Source organism: Propithecus coquereli, unplaced genomic scaffold (assembly GCF_000956105.1).
Source record: "Propithecus coquereli isolate 6110/MARCELLA unplaced genomic scaffold, Pcoq_1.0 Scaffold131, whole genome shotgun sequence".
NCBI lineage: Eukaryota > Metazoa > Chordata > Mammalia > Primates > Indriidae > Propithecus > Propithecus coquereli.
The window spans coordinates 1,866,549-1,884,879 of NW_012137303.1; the positions used below are offsets into that span (position 1 = coordinate 1,866,549).

At 40.0% G+C, this 18,331-nt stretch overlaps 1 protein-coding gene across 1 annotated transcript in view; it reads right to left on the minus strand.

The window, feature by feature from the left end:
- The window catches only part of SCGN (secretagogin, EF-hand calcium binding protein), a 47,532-nt gene that overhangs the window by 14,064 nt on the left and 15,137 nt on the right, over nucleotides 1-18,331 (minus strand). The window contains exons 5-7 of the mRNA XM_012638572.1: nucleotides 14,771-14,827; nucleotides 14,272-14,349; nucleotides 4,601-4,656 (exon numbers count right to left, since the gene is read on the minus strand). Coding sequence (XP_012494026.1) covers nucleotides 4,601-4,656; nucleotides 14,272-14,349; nucleotides 14,771-14,827 — 191 coding nt within the window. The remainder of the gene's footprint in view (nucleotides 1-4,600; nucleotides 4,657-14,271; nucleotides 14,350-14,770; nucleotides 14,828-18,331) is intronic.

An 18,331-nucleotide genomic window follows, 5' to 3' on the forward strand; every position in this document is an offset into this window, starting at 1 on the left:
CATATTCACACAAAAACTTGAGCAGAGATGTTCACAGCAGCATTATTCATAATATCTAAAAAGTGAAAACAACCCAAATGTACATCAACTGATGAATGGACAAAACGTGGTATATACATACAATGGAATATTATTCAACTACAGAAAGGGTTAAAGTATGGATCATGTTACAACATGGATCGACCTTGAAAACATAATGCTTAGTGAGATAGCCAGACACGAAAGGCACATACTGTATGATTTCATCTATATGAAAAGCCCAGAATAAGCAAATCAATAGAATCAGAAAGTAGATTAGTGGTTGCCAGGGGCTTGTAGGAGACGGGAGAGGGGAGTGACTGCTGATTCCTGGGTATCCTTCTGGCATAATGAAATGTTTAGAATTAGATAGTGGTGGTAATCGACCAACCTTATTAATACATTAAAATCTATTGAATTTCACACTTTAAAAGGGTAAATTTTATGGTATGTAAATTATATCTCAATTTTAAAAATCATCTTGTTTTTGTTTCAGAAAACAAATATATTTCTACCTCTCTTCTGTTTTAATGGAATAAAGTCAGTTTCAAAAGACTAAAGTTATTGGGTTCATGCTATATTCATAATCATGGGTATATATAAAGAGAAAAGTAAAAAAATATATAAAAAACTATATGCTTTGGAAAATTTTGCTCCTCTGAATGCCCAGAGTGGAGAGAATTCATTTGAGTCAGTTATAAGATAGAATATCCTGAGAGTCTGCAAGCAATGCTGTCCTTATGATTTCTTGGCACCGCGCAGTCTAAATCACGTTGCCAGTCAGGGGACATATACTTATGAGAAGCTTTTATGTGGCATAATTGGGTTTCGTTGCAGAAATTAGAGAAATTCTCTAAAATTAGAGAAAGAAAATTCCTGTGTGTAAATGTTTCAAGACCTTTTTGTTGTTCTGTTAGTTTCCTAGTGCTGTTGTACTGTAACAAATTGTCACAAACATAGTGGCTTAAATAAACAGCATTAACTTACAGTACCGGAAGTCAAAGTCTGAAATGGACCTCAGTGGGCAAAAATCAAGATGTCACCAGGGCTGTATTCTTTCTGGAGGCTTTAGCAGAGAATTGCTTCCCTTGCCTTTCAGCTTCTACAGACTGCCTGCATTCTTTGGCTTGTGGCCCCTTCTTCTACTTCAAAGCTAGCAACATGTATTTGCAAATCCCTGGACATACAGAGGAGTAGAATTTTCCAAAGCATATAGTTGTATTACATTATTATATTTTCAAATTTCTCTCTGACCTCTGCCTCCGTCTTCCATATTTAAAGGACCCTTGTTATTACTTCAGCCCCACTCAGAGAATCCAGAATAACCTATTTTAAGTTGTGTTGATTGGCAACCTTAATTCTATCTGAAACTTCAGTTCATGCCTTCTATGTAACATATTCACTGATTCCGGGTATTAAGATGTGGACATCTTTAGTCTACCTGCCACAGTTGTCATTTTCAAATTCCATATCAAATCGGCTTTGAAATACACTCGGCCTTCAGTATCCGCAGGCTCTGCAAGCCGACTATCGGGCTTCAGCATCTGTGGATTTTGGTACCTGCAGGGTTCCTGCCTGGAACAAATCTCCCAGGGATACCAAGGTATGACAGTAATGTACTATTTTTGCTGCCTTGTATCTTTGTTCAGTGCTACACTAACTCTTTCAATCCACAACTACTCATCGACTCTTCCTATATAACACTCCACTGGGTGAGAAGTTATTCAAGAGATTAAATCATAGTACCTACCCTATAGGTATGGACACAGCAGTTCGACTTCTTTGAGGTGTTTGGATGTATGCAGGGGAGCTTTTTAGCTATCAAAGTGATAGAGGGAGCACAACTGGCATTTTGTGCATAGGGCTAGGGATGCTAGATATCTTGCATTGCATGGAAATTTCGTCAGACTGAAGAATTATCCCATGTCTCACTTGATTTTCAAATGCCCAGTGGGGCAATCATGTATGTAAAAGCCCTGTTTATAATTATTTGAACCTGGAACTGAATTCTTATTTACATCAAAACTCACAGTATTTTTGTAAGGCATACGTAATTTACTAATTACATATATTTTCCATGTGGTATACTGAATTGTGTTAATTGAAAGATAAATGTACTTTGTTTTGGCCAGGCGTGGTGGCTCATGCCTGTAATCCCAGCACTCTGGGAGGTCAAGGTGGGATGATTGCTTGCGCTCAGGAGTTTGAGACCAGCCTGAGCAAGAGCGAGACCCCGTCTCTATTAAAAATAGAAAAAATTAGCCGGGCATGGTGTTGTGCACCTGTAGTCCCAACTACTCAGGAGGCTGAGGCAGGAGGCTCCTTTGAGCCCAGGAGTTTGAGGTTGCTGTGAGCTAGGCTGACGTCACAGCACTCTAATCAGGACAACAGAGTGAGACTCTGTCTCAAAAAAAAAAAAAAATGTACTTTATTTCATTTGGAACTCTATCAAGACTTATTTATTATTTTATAAAATTATATCAACAATGACTGAGCTCCTGATATACAAGTTCCAGAAGGCCACACTTGTGTCAGTCACCATCAGAGGTACCCTGTTTATGGGGATTACACAGATGTCAGCAACTGACCACTGCATTATGGCTTCACTGTGGTCATTTCCAAACACCTGTACCTAAAAATATGTATTATTATTAATAGTTTATAGCCGGGCGCGGTGGCTCACACCTGTAATCCTAGCACTCTGGGAGGCTGAGGCGGGTGGATTGTTTGAGCTCAGGAGTTCAAAACCAGCCTGAGCAAGAGCGAGACCCCGTCTCTACTAAAAATAGAAAGAAATTAATTGGACAACTAAAAATATATAGAAAAAATTAGCTGGGCATGGTGGCGCATGCCTGTAGTCCCAGCTACTCGGGAGGCTGAGGCAGAAGGATCGCTTGAGCTCAGGAGTTTGAGGTTGCTGTGAGCTAGGCTGACGCCACGGCACTCTAGCTGGGGCAACACAGTGAGACTCTGTCTCAAAAAAAAAAAAAAAATACTTTATTATCAACATCTTTCTATTTATTTCTCCTTTATATGTTATAGTCTGTGCATTCTGTTAGCTATTTTAGTATTATATACTTGGTTAGGTCATATTGTGTATGGACTTTATTTCTGTAGTAGACAGGAGTGTTGAGACTGAGAAGGCAGAAACAGCTGCTCTGGGCTTTACTGATAGGGGCACACTCCACCCTCCAAGGGCACTCAAGGCTCCTCGATGCTCACTATCTCTGAGAAGTGCGCAACTGAGTCAGGCCAGCAGGTGGATGGCGAGCTCTTGTAGTCACCCAGATTGTCATGTTTTGAATTAATCATTTGGACTCTTTGGGTTTTCTTCTTAGGACTGGCTCTCTCACACAGCTCTCCGACCTCTGCTTGAGAGGAACCCTGCTCCAGTTGGCCAAGAGAACCAGGTGGGATCCAGGGGGCAGAGGCAAGACTATGGGCTGAGATCCCTTCTGCCCTGCGCCTGTGGGCGAAACAGTTTTGTCCCTCTTTGGCTGGTCTCTCAGTGGCTCTTCTTCATCAATGTGGCCAAAATTAGGACAAAGGTCCTGGATAAAGTAGCCAAAGAGGACACGCAGGTTGCTTCACAGTTCTTAAGAGACACAGATAGAGGACCATCTAGTGTGTGAGGGGGTCAACATCTTGGTCATTACCAAGGAGCTATTTGTCCTGGTGTGTCCCCTTTCACAGATATCTGCCCAAACCGGGCAGAGATAGTTGCCAAGAAAGGAGACCGCTGGTACAGCCTTTGGTGATTCTGGACTCAGGTTAAGATCCACTAAGACACAAAATTAACATCTGCTTGTGACTTTGTTGAGTTAACCCCTTGTCATTGAACACATGCTCTTAGTCATTGGAATTCCTCTCTCCTAGCTACACCTGCTGCTGCCCTCCAGCCTGAAACTACTGCCCTGTCACTGTTTAGTTTATAATTGCCATCCAGCCTGACCCCTAGGCACCTGGTTGCTCCCCCATAAGGGTTATATCTGTGTATTCTTGATCCAGTGATCTAACCACATGTTGTTTCAGGTGAGCTAGCCTTGACAAAACATACTGACATGCCAATCACGTGTCACGACACCAGACTCACAGACATTTTTGCAGACACTGGGCCACTTCTGCTCTTATTCTGTCCTCCTACACTTCCAGCCTGCAGGCACACCAACACTCAAAGACCACAGAGTGCAGCTGGAGTCTGGCTTAGCTGTCCTGTGTCTGAACTCACTGCTCAACATTCCTGGGGCCAGTAAATGAGATTCAGGACTTTCTTGTCATGAGGTCATGATGTGAGTCCATGAATGTCTGGCCTTTGAGGGTAGGGTTTGCCCATGACCCATCCATACAATTTTATGAAAAGTTTACATATTGTGAATTTTCAAGAGAAGAGCTTTCATTATTTTCACAAAGGGATCTGTTGCCCCAAAAGATTCAGAACCACTGTAGTTTATTTGGTAAGATATGCCTATTCTTTTGGACTTCAGATGAGACTTGATTTCCAATTTCAAAAGGAAGTATACGATGTCATCAAACCCCTAGGAAGGTGTTTCTGAATCTATGACATTATTTCCATGTAACTTACCTTGCCAAGTCATTAAGATCCAACCGACCATCTTTATTTTTATCAAAGATCTTCATCTGAAATGTAGAAGGACAAATGGTTGTAAGAAATGCTTGTAAAAGAAATTCATTTTGAAAATTATTAAAGCACTTTTCTATTTTGCCCTTCTGATTACATATTTGCCAAAATTGGCTGAGGAATCCAACTACCTGGGGGAAAATTAGTATGTGCTAGAGAAGGAATTGCATGTCAGCCTCTGTGTCAGGATGAGTCATAGTAACTAAATCTCCTAAATCTCAGTGGCTTAACACAACGCAAGTTTATTTCTCACTCATATTATATGAGAATCAAGGGTTGGCTGGAAGTTCTACTCCATGTTGTCTACACTCCAGGACATGGAGTGACAAAGTAGCTACTAACTGGCAACATTCCTAGTTGCCATGGCAGAAAGAGAGAATGGCGAATCACTTACTGATTAAAATTTTATTGGCAAGTCCCTGGCCACACCTAATTTCAAAGGGACAAAGTAGTGCAATCCTACCATCTGCTTGGGAGGAAAACTAATTATTTGGTGGATGTCAGTAAAAACTACTACAGTATTTGACAGACAAAATAGGATGTACTTAACAATTATAAGCTTGAAATATGGACTCTTGCTCTGAGTCAGAGTTTTCTAAAATTATTTTACAGCATATCAACAACCAAGTGTGGACAGCTCATATCATAGAGTATAGAAGAAATTTCATTTTTATATAAAGACACAAGAGGTTGAGGCTGAACCTTTCTTTCCATACAGAGACTGAGCATTGTGCAAAGAAACTGTTTACATTATTAGATCAGACTAAACTTTAAACAAGACAAGACTAAAAATTAAGAATTTCTCCACTAACCACATATCAGGAAGACCAGACCGATTTAGGCAAGATAGAGGAGATGCATTTCCTGCACATCTGAGTTGAAATGTGCATGAATTTTGTGACTTCAAACATTTTAATGCTGCAGAATATCTCTAAACATATCTATGTAAGGAGGCTGCACAAGGAAACAGAGTGAGATAATCTGAAAATATATCCAACAGATTTTTACATTAAAAAATACATTAGTCCCACATCCTTCCTCCCTCTCCAAATCCAGTTTATTTTTAATATTTAAAATGAATTTGAAAGCCCATACTCTTCAAACTTTGGCACCAAAAATGTGTATTACAGAACCTATTAAAACACAGGTTATATTTTTACACATTTGGACATATCACATGTCCAATTATGTCCCTTAAACATAAACACTACACAGTATCCAGTAAAAGTATGATATTAATAGCAATACACTTTGCTGAAGGATGAGCCATGAGTTATTTTCTGTAACATCATTATTATGAGAGGTTCTATCTTAATAGAAAGCTGCATTAGCTTGAGATCTAAGCCCCGTAGCTCACCTTAAAAGACATGGGCACAACTCCGTTACCCTGCAAACATACTCAAAATGGGGGGGAAAAAGTCCTTTGCTCAAAATTGGCTTGGGAAAGAATTAAACATCAATGTGATAAATTATGCTTCTACTCATCAGAAAATTGGCTATGTGGTTTACTTAAAAATAAGAATCAGAAAAAAATTTGTTTAATTTTCATATTCTTGTGTATGTACATGTGGGGATGAACAGTACACATAAGTACACAGACTCCCCTGTATCTGCTCTTCTACTTCCTTAGGGCCTCTGTAACTACAAGTTACAGTCTTCATAATGAAGGAAGCTTGGAACACGCCTGTTGCACCGGACTAGAAATCAGACTTTGTATGACATTAGGACATTACACTTCTTGGCAAGTATAACCTTTGGTGAATTTTGAACATTTGACATATTTATCTCAGACATAATGGCTTCTTAATCTTAAAAACTATAGTAATGACCATTTGTGAGAAATATGTTATTTCTTTAATCATCACAACATCCTTATAAGGTAAGAAATATTATCTGTGTGTCACAAATGAGGAAACTGACATTTAGAAAGATTAAAGTAGGTTGTCTAAGAAGCAAGATTTTAATCTAAGCATATCTGTCACGAGAGCTCTTTCTGTAAAACCAGGCCCTTAGCTTTATAGAGTCTGGGTATCTCATCATGCATTTAAGTCTGCTTCACGTTTAGTTCTGAAATAAAACATCTGGTGCCATAGATTATGCTAGAAATGTGGTATTTACCAGTTCTAATTGCCTCTCTTTCCCTGGGAAAGCAAAAAAAGACTCTAAGTGGATCCTTCCCCCGCCCCGGCCTCGCCCCCGCCCTACTCGATGGCCTGAATTTCCCTAAAGACATGGAAATTTCATGATAGTTGAGTCAATTCTAAGGCTGTCAATTTTCACTTCATTCACTAGATTCATGATCATATAGTCTCTTTCTGTACATTTTCCCTACCTCTGAATATGAAGCAAGAAATACAGGCCTGGCGCAGAGAGACGACTGCTCCAGGCAGCGAGTTGGGAACCGCAGAGTGGTGACAGCGGCAAGCCTTGAGGGCCTGCCCCGCTGCCGGCCTCACGTGCCCCTGGCTCCGTGCCCTGTTGCTGCGTGCTAGGCCAGAACGCTCCCAAGTTCCTGGCACCAAGGGTTCACTGCCCTGTGGCAGTGGTACCCAAATCTCTACAGCAAACATGTTCTGACTGAAGACATAGTACATGGAGAGGTGACACTTGCCCAGAAGCATTCAGGTGGAGATACACATCCAAGTGAGTCCAGGAAGCTCAGAGAAGCGGTTTAGTCAGAGATATAAATTGGGAGTCTTCAACCTTTAGCTGGTATTTAAAACCATGAGACTAACTGAGATCACAAATAGAATGAGAACAGATGTAGATCTCAGGACTGAGCCCAGACATGTTTCAGGTTGGCCTGGATCAGAGAGGTGAATGCTTAGGCCTAGGGAAGGAAGCAGAGACCAGGAGGCCAGTTGCTTTAATCCAGGCATAAAGGGTGACAACCAAGGACAGGATAGAGGATAGGGACCCGCTTAACCTCATATAATTCTCTTTGTCTGCCATGGTCTCAGATTTTAATCTGTTGTTTTATAGTAGCTCGGTTTCATGCTCTAGTTTGGTACATGAGCTTAGTATCTCCCAGAGGTATTAGCTTAATTTAATAAAACTAAATATTATCTAACAATATCCTACCCAGATAGCTCATCCTTCCCCCTGCCTAGTGTTGGCAACACCTCTTGATTCAGTATCATCGTTGGATTTTATTAATAGGCTGTTTCCTTCCTTGTCCAGAACATTAATTAGGAATCAGAACAAGGTGTGCAGACCTTAGCTTTTCTCTTCTGATTGGCCATTCTGCCTCGACTAATTTATTAGTCATGCTTCAGCCAGTTTTCAAATGTGCCAATTCTTATTCAGGTCGATTTGAATTCATTTAACTGGTTCCATCTCTTAAGTGAAGCATTTGATGCTAAACCTCAGAACTAAATCCTTAAGGTAGTGTTGCCATGACTGTGACCATTGCTCAATAAAAATCCACTAAAGCAGCAATAATGTGATTTCACACTTGATGTATCACTTAAAGTTCCGGATGCAGAAGTTTTTTTTTTTGAGAAAGTTGAGTTTCTAAAAGTTATCACACCCAGATGTCTCTAGGGAAATGTAAAGTCTTTTTAAAAAAATCAATTGTCTAGTTCCAAAATCTGTTTATTAGAAAGTATAAGTCAACTCTATGACTTACGGAAGAAAAATAAAATAGATCGGCCAAAATCATTAATTTCTTTAGTCTTCTGATCAAACTCAGATCTTTGGGTGGAAACTTTTTCACCAGATTTCTCCACACTTGGTTATCAGTTCAGTGATAAAGAATCAATGAGGGATCATTTGGAGTTTCATCGATCATGGGCCTATCTCCATGGGACAATTTAAAACAAAAAAGGGTACTTAACTGCAGCACACATAAGCAGAAGAGCCACAGGCTTTAGCCATGAAACAGACAGAGAATAACAGGATAGTCTTGGCCAATGGACAATCTCAACCTAGGTACTTAAAATTTGGATAAGATCACTCTGATTTCCATCAGCTACTTCAAAGGACTCTAAGTTTATGGATCTCAGCTCAAAGCCATCAAAAATTGCACACTATCAGATTTTCTTGAGTTCAGGACATCCCATTGTAAGACGCTGCCAGCCTGAAGGTTTTTAAACTTAAACCTGAAGGCTGTGAAGAGAAGAGCTCTGGGCAAGGAAGGCTGCCGGAGGATGTGTGATGTGCAGCATCTCTTCCAGCCAAGCACTGACTGACTGAGCCAGCTACTCTTCTCCCTGCTCCTACCCCTGGATGGGGTTGTTTGAATCAGGTGACCCCTGGGGCTTTACGCAGCCACAATTCACTCTTCTCCCTCTTTTCTCTCCCCCAGTTTAATCGGTGTTCCCCTCTCCTCTAGAACAGTTTTGTGGAACTCTTTCCTATTTCCCATTGTCTTTTATTAATTCATTTCCTACTTGGTGTTTAATAAGGTGTCAATTCTTAGGATTAGTTAGAGGCTTCATAGGGGAAAGTCAGTTTTTTTGGGCAATAAATCCCGTTGTGGCTGTCAAAGCTCTGATATTACCTTATCTTTAGAAATATTCTGAGAATCCAAACTTGCTTACATGGCTTTGTCCTTACCTCGCTCTTCACTTTCTTCATAGGATTGTCCTCTCTTCCTCACCACTCAATAGAGCTTTACTCTCCCTCTTCTGAAAGTTTTCTTTTTAATAGTTTAATACTCAGACATTTAGACATGAGTGTTATGATTGAAACACAGGCTTTAAACAAATTTGGGTCTGAATTTCCACTCCACCTCGTCATATTTGACCAGTTAAAGTCTGGAATTCTTCCTTTTTTCATTTGCATGGCGGGAGTTAGAAAATGCCTACTTAATAAGGTTGTTGTGAGAATCACATGAGATGTTTAAAAAGTGGTTCAAACAGGGCTAACATAAAGTGAACACAGTTATTATGATTAAAATGCTCAATTCTAGAATAAGTGCTGGCTATCCTTCAATGAAAATGAAATATTATACCACATGTATGCAGTAGAGAAGATATTTCGTAACAGTTTAACTTTAACCATGTCCATCTACCTTTGCTTGTCCTGCCTTTGCTGAGGCTAAAGAATAGCTGTGTCCTTGTAATGCACAAGGTCCCTATTGCATCTTATTTTTGAAAAATAAACACCACTTTTCAAAAATATTTCAACTGGGTCTCAAGATAGGATTGCTAGATTTAAGGATTGAGGGAAAATTGATCTCAACTCCTACTATTGATTGATGTCCTATGGCAATGATATGCCTGGGGAGATGAAAGGAGGGAACAGCATGAATTTATGCTTCTTTTCCCTCCTTTATAGATTTCCCCAATTAGAAGGCTCCGTGGTTGGGCGCGGTGGCTCACACCTGTAATCCTAGCTCTCTGGGAGGCCAAGGCGGGCGGATTGTTTGAGCTCAGGAGTTCGAGACCAGCCTGAGCAAGAGTGAGACCCCGTCTCTACTAAAAATAGAAAGAAATTAATTGGACAACTAAAAATATATAGAAAAAATTAGCCGGGCATGGTGGCGCATGCCTGTAGTCCCAGCTACTTGGGAGGCTGAGGCAGGAGGATGGCTTGAGCCCAGGAGTTTGAGGTTGCTGTGAGCTAGGATGACGCCACGGCACTCTAGCCCGGGCAACACAGTGAGACTCAGTCTCAAAAAAAAAAAAAAAGAAGGCTCCGTAAGGGTAGGTACTATGTCTTCCTTGGTAGGTTCTCCCTAAATATTTGTCAAATGACTGAATTCACATTTTTGTGCATTAATTTAGCAGATCATATTCTAACTAGAGAGAAAAGCATTAAGAGAATGAGTGCTTTGGTCGGGGATGGGATGCTCTGAGTCACATTCAGGTACTACCCTCAGCCCAGAGGGAGGGAGGACCGCAGACCCCACTTTAGAAAATGACCATGGTGATCTGAATTCTGAATTCACGGGGACTTGCCCTCACTTGTCCTGCTCTGGTGATGCTTTCTAAATTTACTCTGCTCTGTGTTCCCTGCTGCCTCTAGCTCTAGCCCTCACTCCAGGTCTGGTTCCTGGTTTTCCTGCCCCTCCTACCACTTATCCTCAGCTTGGGCCTTTAGTCTCATGGGCCTCTGCCCTCTGGGCTCAGCAAGGCTGATGATCATTGCCTGGCTGGGATCCTTCTGACTGAGACTCTGCACTGAAATCCCAGTGAGAGCCATGAAGGAGAGAGCTCAGCACTGCCAGGCATCTTTTCTGGCTCTGCCGTGAAGGGTCTGCTTTAATGGGAAAAAAAAAGAAAAGAAAATAAAGAAAAGGAGAATTTCAGAACTAAAGTTCTGCTTAAGGAAGGTTGAGTCTGTGCAAAATGCTAAAATGTGCAATATGCAACCTTCCAGGCACCCCGAAAGAGAGCAGGTGCCTTCATAGGAGTGCAGGGTCACAAGGAACACAGAGAAGGGAGGTAGAAGGTCATAAAGACAAATGTTACTTATTTTTTATGGTTTCATCATAGCTGGCTACTAGGTAACAACTGAAAGTTCGGTTTAATTTGCATTAAGTAGCCTACGTGTGCCAGGCCCATGTGAGGGCTGGGACACGGAGATATGATGCTGTCCTTGCCCTTGAGGAGTCAGTCATAGGCTAGTGGGTTACAAGACCAATAAACAGATGATGTCGGTGTCATCCTTGACTCCCACCTGATTCATCAGGAAATGCTATCAATTCCATCTTCAAAATGTATTTAATTCTTACCTCTTCTGCTACGCCCCTCCCCAAGTCCAACCACCAACCTCTCACCTGAAGAGCAGCAACAGACTCTTGCTAGATTTTCCTGATTCTGTCCTTGCCCATTTGGAGCTCTTCTCAACACAGTGGCCAGATCGCAACATCCTCTGCTTCAAACCCTCAATTAGCTTCCCATCTCACTCAGACTAAACCCCAAGTCTTCACAATGGCCTAAAAATCCCAAGATGCTCTGGGCCCTGTTTAGTTTCATACTGGCCTCTTCTGCTCCTGCCACGCTGGTCTCTCCCTGTTCTTAAAGATCCCAGGCACACACCTGCACTAGGGGCCCCACACTTGCTGTACCCTCAGTCCTTCTTTACTTCTCACCTTCTCAAAGGGCCACCTTAGACACCCTACTGAAAATCACCCCTTCTCCCCGGTCCCCCACCCCAGCCGGCCCAGCTCAATTGGTTCATTTTTTCCATAACACTCAGCACCCTCTATCATGCAGTATAATTTATTATTCATTACATTTATTGTTTATTGTCAATCCCTCCTTTGTCTATTTGCTCACTGTTGGATCCTCAGTGACTAGAATAATGCCTGGGGCATAGCAGGTATTTCATGAATATTTGTGGAATGAAATAAATGACTATGAAGTTAAGAGGGTGATATGTGCAAGGCACTAAAGGGACACAGAGAAGGTTCACTGTGGAGGAAGGTTAGGGAAGATTTTTTTAGGGCAAGATGATATCTGCTGAATCTTGAAGTAAGAACTAGGTGAAGAAAAGTAGGAAAAAAATAACTGAGCTATATTAAGAAGTCAAAAAGCAGTGGTTTAGTATGGTTAGTTGGAGGTAGGGGGACTCCCTTTTGAATTAAAGGTATTCAAAGAAATTCTGGCAACATGCTGGAGATTCTAAATGCAAATATATTCATTAAGTAGTTCATGTTTTATAAGTCAATAAAATGGAGATAACAATAGCCAATGCCAGCTTTGCGCAGTAGCAGTATCGTAGCCAATGAGGTTTATCCGAGGCGTGATTATTGCTAATTGAAAACTTTTCCCAATACCCCACCATGACGACTTGAAATATAGTCGACACTGGTAATTTTTGACAGTCTCTACAGAGCCTGAATTTACATAAAAAAAAAATAGCCAGTGCCAACATTCTGTTAAATCAATGTTAAAAATATACTCAACTAGAAAAACCACCTCCTTGTTTTGCCCCCCAGACAGTTTCAATCTAATTTCTTTTTTCATATTATTTATTCTATTAGAGGGTTTCACTGGAGCTTAGGTCAAAGGAAGCTAGAGATTTTCCCGTAGCTGGTAAACTGCTGCCCACTGCTGGGGGATTTCCTACTACACCCTTCAGTGCTGAGCACGTATTTCCTCAGGATTTCAAACATCATTTTGCATGTTATTAAAACAAGTCGACAGAGTAAGAAGCCAAATTATTTCTTTAATTGAGATCCTGTCCTGGGATTTGAGTCTCTCCTTGACATCAGCTTTTCTTCTTCCCAGGCCATTTATCAGTAGTGCTTACGTCGAAAGCACTTTTCTTTCTTCCCAGCACAGAGTCACTTGGCTGGGGCCAGCATTCAGAGTGGTCGGAGTCCAGAGTGAGAGCTAAGAAGGGTTTGGGGTTGAGAGCAAGGAGAGCTCAGCCTCCAGTTTAACTGGTGCCTTTGGCTGGGTAACAACTTTTTTTAGTTATCTGATCTTCAAAATGAGTTTAAGAATTGAACTTGGTGCTGATTTAGTCACTTACCCTTTCTAACCCTTAGTCATTAGATATATAAAATAGCATGAACAATGCCAACACAGTAGAGAAGTTGTTAGAAATAATACAGTGTTTGGAAATACCAATTAAAGGCCTAAATAGATCGACCTAGTGGTACACACATTAACGGAAACTCATAGACTCTTCTCATTGATAAATCCCCAACTAGTCACCACAAGTTGCAGTGTGGTGATTCTGCTCAAGAACTCTTTATGTAATAAAAGTAACAGTCCTACAAGTAATTAAGCCTTTATTAGTAAATTCTTTGCTTCCTAAGTAAAAGTTTGATGGGAATGAAGCACACGCCTGGGAGGTAGAGGGAGGCAAAATGTGGAAGAGTCAGATCCAATGCAATACGAATTGTTGACTAGTACTGAGAGAAATGCATCAAGGCAGGTATCAAAACAGAATATAAGGATGAGTTCACCAAAGACAATTTCTCCTACTTCCCCATTTTCCAGGGAGCTTGATATTAAAATAGTCTCAAGGTCATTTGGGACAAGGATGCCATGAGGGGAATGTGAAATGATGACAAGGACCATAACAACTACTGCAATAAGAGCTAACATGTATTCAGCCCTCATTATGTTCTAGACAGTATGCAAAGTGCTTCACATGCATCAACTCTCTTTGCCCTCACAGTAACTAGGTACCATTAATCCCCATTTTATAGAAGAAATAAAGTCAAGAAGCTTGACAGTTTTGCTAGGTTATAGTTAGTAAGTACCAGAGGTGGAACATACACCCTCCATCTAACTGACTGCCCCCTGCACTAAGTCAACATGCTAAATGAGTGGAATCATCCACCGTGGCGAGGAGAAGCATCCATCTGTCTGGTCCCAATTACCTAGGTACATGTTTACTTGTTTCTATGTGACTTTGATTAACATTGAGATTATTGGCCCGTGCTTGGAAACCTAATGTTGACTGGACTTTTCAGATCTCCCCATGGACAGGTGAACAGCTTTCTCTCTTAAATACATGCAATCTAGTCCCAAGAGAGGCTAAAATAGCTCAATTTTAGCCAGTGTTTTCCAGAGTTGAGGTTTTTTTCATGCATTCATTTAGTCTGCAAACATTTCTCAAGGACTTACTCTGTGCCAGACACTATTTCTGGGCCCTGAGGAGGCAGCGGAGAAGCTGCTCTTGTGGAGATTGCACTACTCATTACTTACCATAGTGCCAGTGTATTCTTCCAGTTTGACCTCCGAAATGGCCTTTTTGTGGTGGAGGAAGAGGTCTCGGAGGAAGTTCTGTGGAACCAAGAGAAGAGTCATGTTTTATATAGCGAGAAAATAAACTGCAAATGTCTCAAGAGATCTTATTTTAAAAATTGTGGTTTTTTATCTCAAGGGGGAAATAAAATGCTTTTAGCAAACAATAAATCCAAGAATGGAGGGCTGTCACTGTTTATAGGGAGCTCATGGAACCCAGGAAATAGCTCCAGGCATGAAAAAAAGTATCATAATTGCTCAATTATGCCTCTTTCCTGGAGAGGGCGATGTGACTTGCACTTTCTAAACCTTTTAAACATAAATACATCTTTTTAAAGTAACAAATTCAAATTGATGTTTCTTGGGCCCACGGAAATCAAACCCATGATACACATATATCAAATTCCCAATGATGAACAAATCCACCCTTTATCCATTGACAATTCCCAGTGACACTTACAGAAAGTTCAGCGGCTGATATAAAGCCACTACTGTCAGCATCATATTTGCGCCAAATCTGAAATAGCAAAAGTCGTTAATCCGTTTATCCTCAAATAATTTGGAATTGATTTATGCTAGTGTCTACTACGGTTCAGCATCTGAGAACAATATTTAAATGGATACAAATAAGACTTTTCATAGGAAATTTTAGGCTTTCTTGGTGACAGCAATTGTTTGGGCAGAACTCACAGGAAATGGATTGCTGCAGTCACTTGGAGCCACTTAAAAGGACCACAATGCTTTCATTGAAAGGGTTCTTTGGGAATGCTGAAAATGGAAAGATAATAAGGGATGGACTTCAATTTGGGGCAATCTGGCAAACTAAGAAAACTTCTCTATACCATAAATACCTTAAAATGCAGGATACTATAAAAGCACCTCTTTAAATATATATTAATAGCTGAACTGGCAAGAAAGTGAGAGGACTTCTAAGAGACCCAAAATGATAGGAAAGTACAAACCTGAGAGGTAATGTAGGAAACCAAAGCCTGGCCCAGGTGTATCTGCTGATCTCTGGCAACATAGCCTGCAGCTTTATCAGAAAATTGCCCATGTGGTAGACAGCAGACAAATTCTGGGACCCAGGCAAGGTGGGAAATCAGATTGAGGTACCTACTTAAAACTAAAACTCCAAATAGCAACACCTTAGTGAAGGCATGAACTTTAAAAAAATTACACTGCAGAAAAGTCCACTAAGGAATCTTGCCTGTGTGGCCTTGGCTCTGGTGGTGGAAAGGATAAAATACCTCTGATAATTCCCAGTGGCACGCCATCCCTCTCAATGATTTGAGGCCAGCATTTATCCAGCCAAAGATGCAATTACTGAACTGGAAGACAGAACAGCTGAAAATCTACAAGGAAAGCACTGAACTGCATTCTTTAATAAATGCTGTTACCCTGACCACCTCTGATTATTCCATGGACAAGTCTCACTTCAATTGGCAAGCTCCCTAACTCCTGTACAAAATGAAAATGCACTAAGTATTATTTTATTTTTGGTTGACAGATTTTTCCATAGATCCTAAATAGATTGCTTATGTTACCAACTACAGGGACCTTAATTCTAAACCACAATCAGGATTCTCAACACAGATCATGCAGGGATAGTGGGCAGTGTTGACACTGATGCTGATATTTACTGAGAAGAATTCAGAAATATCATTCCTTTTAATCTCAGTCATTCTCATCTGAATTTAGCCAAATTTACAAAATCAAAAAGATAAATGCAATTTATATTCTAACTTCTATTGTGTGAATATACCAAAACTATGAGAATTTCAAATAATAAAAAATTTTACCCTCTTTTTTAATGCTATTCTACAATCAATTTCCATCTAATTATTTTATAGCTTTATTACAGCTGAGCCATTGGAGGGCCAGAGATTTTTATATGAATATTCAGCAGGCCTAACTTTAAAGAATGAAGACAAAGTAAAGAGACTTTCAGACAAATAAAAGCAGAGTTTACTACCAACAGACTCTTGGTAAAAGTTATACTCTAGGAGTGTGGTCCCAAATCCCTGGGCCTCGTACCAGTACCAGTCCATGGCCTGTCAGGAACCAGGCTGCATGGCAAGAGGTGATGGGCCAGCAAGGGAGGGAAGCTTCATCTATATTTACGGAAGATCCCCATTGCTTGCATCACCGCCTGATTTCCACCTCCTGTCAGATCAGTGGCTGCATTAGATTCTCAGAGGAGCATGAACCAAAAGGAGATTGTGAGATTCCGGAGTAGACTGGACATAAGCAACACACTTCAGGTATCACTGTCTCCCATCACCCCCAGATGGGACCATCTGGTTGCAGGAAAACAAGCTCAGGGCTCCCACTGAGTCTGCATTATGGTGAGTTGTATAATTATTTCATTATATATTACAATGTACTAATAATAGAAATAAAGTGCACAATAAATGTAATGCACTTGAATCATCCCAAAACCATCCTCCTGCCCCAGTCCATAGAAAAATTGTCTTCCATGAAACTGGTCCCTGGTGCAAAAAAGGTTGGGGACTGCTGCTCTAGGAAGAAGGAGGAACACAAAGCAGAAAATTTAAGATACAAAAAGGAATGGCAAACAAAGACAATGGTGGCAATGTAACATGTGGTGACATGTGGGCAAATTGAAACAAATCATGACTACATAAAATTTGGGGAGCCAAAGAAAACAAGATAGAACTAATATCCTAGACAATAATGGCAGATGAATTGGAAGATGTGTGCTAAGAGTTATAGTGTGCTAACATCCTGTGGTTCAGAGGAAAAGTAAAGACATTAACTTAGAATTTCTCAAAATATATAGAACATAATAGATTATAACAAATTTAATTTTAAAAAGAGAATTCAAGAATCCACAATGATATTTTTTTGAAAAATGGGTAGAATAAGGGAAAGTTCTTCCTTACTGAATAAATTGACAAACTAGAAAGGAGGGGAAAATGGAATATATTTAAAAAAGAAAAAAGATAGGAAGGCTCCTTAGTGCCATTTGCTTTTCCAATTTCTCAAGATTATTCAAGACTACACAGGCCTGACATTTTAATACTTTTTTCTGATAATATTATAAAAGTAAATCTTGTGCATTGTAAAAAATCAATGAGATAAAAAAAGAAAAAAATTATAATCTCCAGAAATTCCTGCCCCAGAGATAATTACTTACTGTTTCTCTGTGCTTCCTTTCCCACATGTTTCCACGACATACACTACAAAACTGAACTGGAAGTCACATTGTACACTTGTGTGGTATATTTATTATTTTCATTTAAGATATTCTGAGCATTTTTAAACATAATTAATATCATTTTTAAAATGTCATTAAAATAATTTTTAAATAGTTGTGATTATACACACAATTGGAAAATACAAAAAAGTACAAAGAATATAATAAAATCACCTGAAATCCTATCACTTACAAACAACCAATTTTTATCTCGTGTGTATTTACCCGCTATTTTATCTATGCAGGTGTTAGGGTAAACAACTTCTTAAACAAAATTAAGATCATACTGCATATACAATTGTGTTTCTTAATATTATATTGCATTTCCTCTATGTCATTAAATATTCTTTGAAAACTTGATCTGTAGGGATGCATAATGTTGGAAAATGGGGTTTTTCCTGTAGTGAACCTCCAGCACCTAGAACAGCACCTGGCATATTGCAGTGCTCATAAGAATTTGGGGAATTAATGGATTATATGAATGTGTCATAATTTAACTAACTTTTCCTTTATTATTAGACATTTATGTTGTTTTCAGTTTTGACTAAAAGTAACACCACAACATTCAATGAACATCATTATACAGAAAACTTTTTTTTTTTTTTTTGAGACAGAGTCTCACTCTGTTACCTGGGCTAGAGTGCTGTGGCGTCAGCTTAGCTCACAGCAACCTCAAACTTCTGAGCTCAAGCGATCCTCTTGCCTCAATCTCCCGGGTAGCTAGGACTACAGGCATGCGCCACCATGCCTGGCTAATTTTTTCTATTTTTAGTTGTCTAGCTAATTTCTTTCTATTTTTAGTAG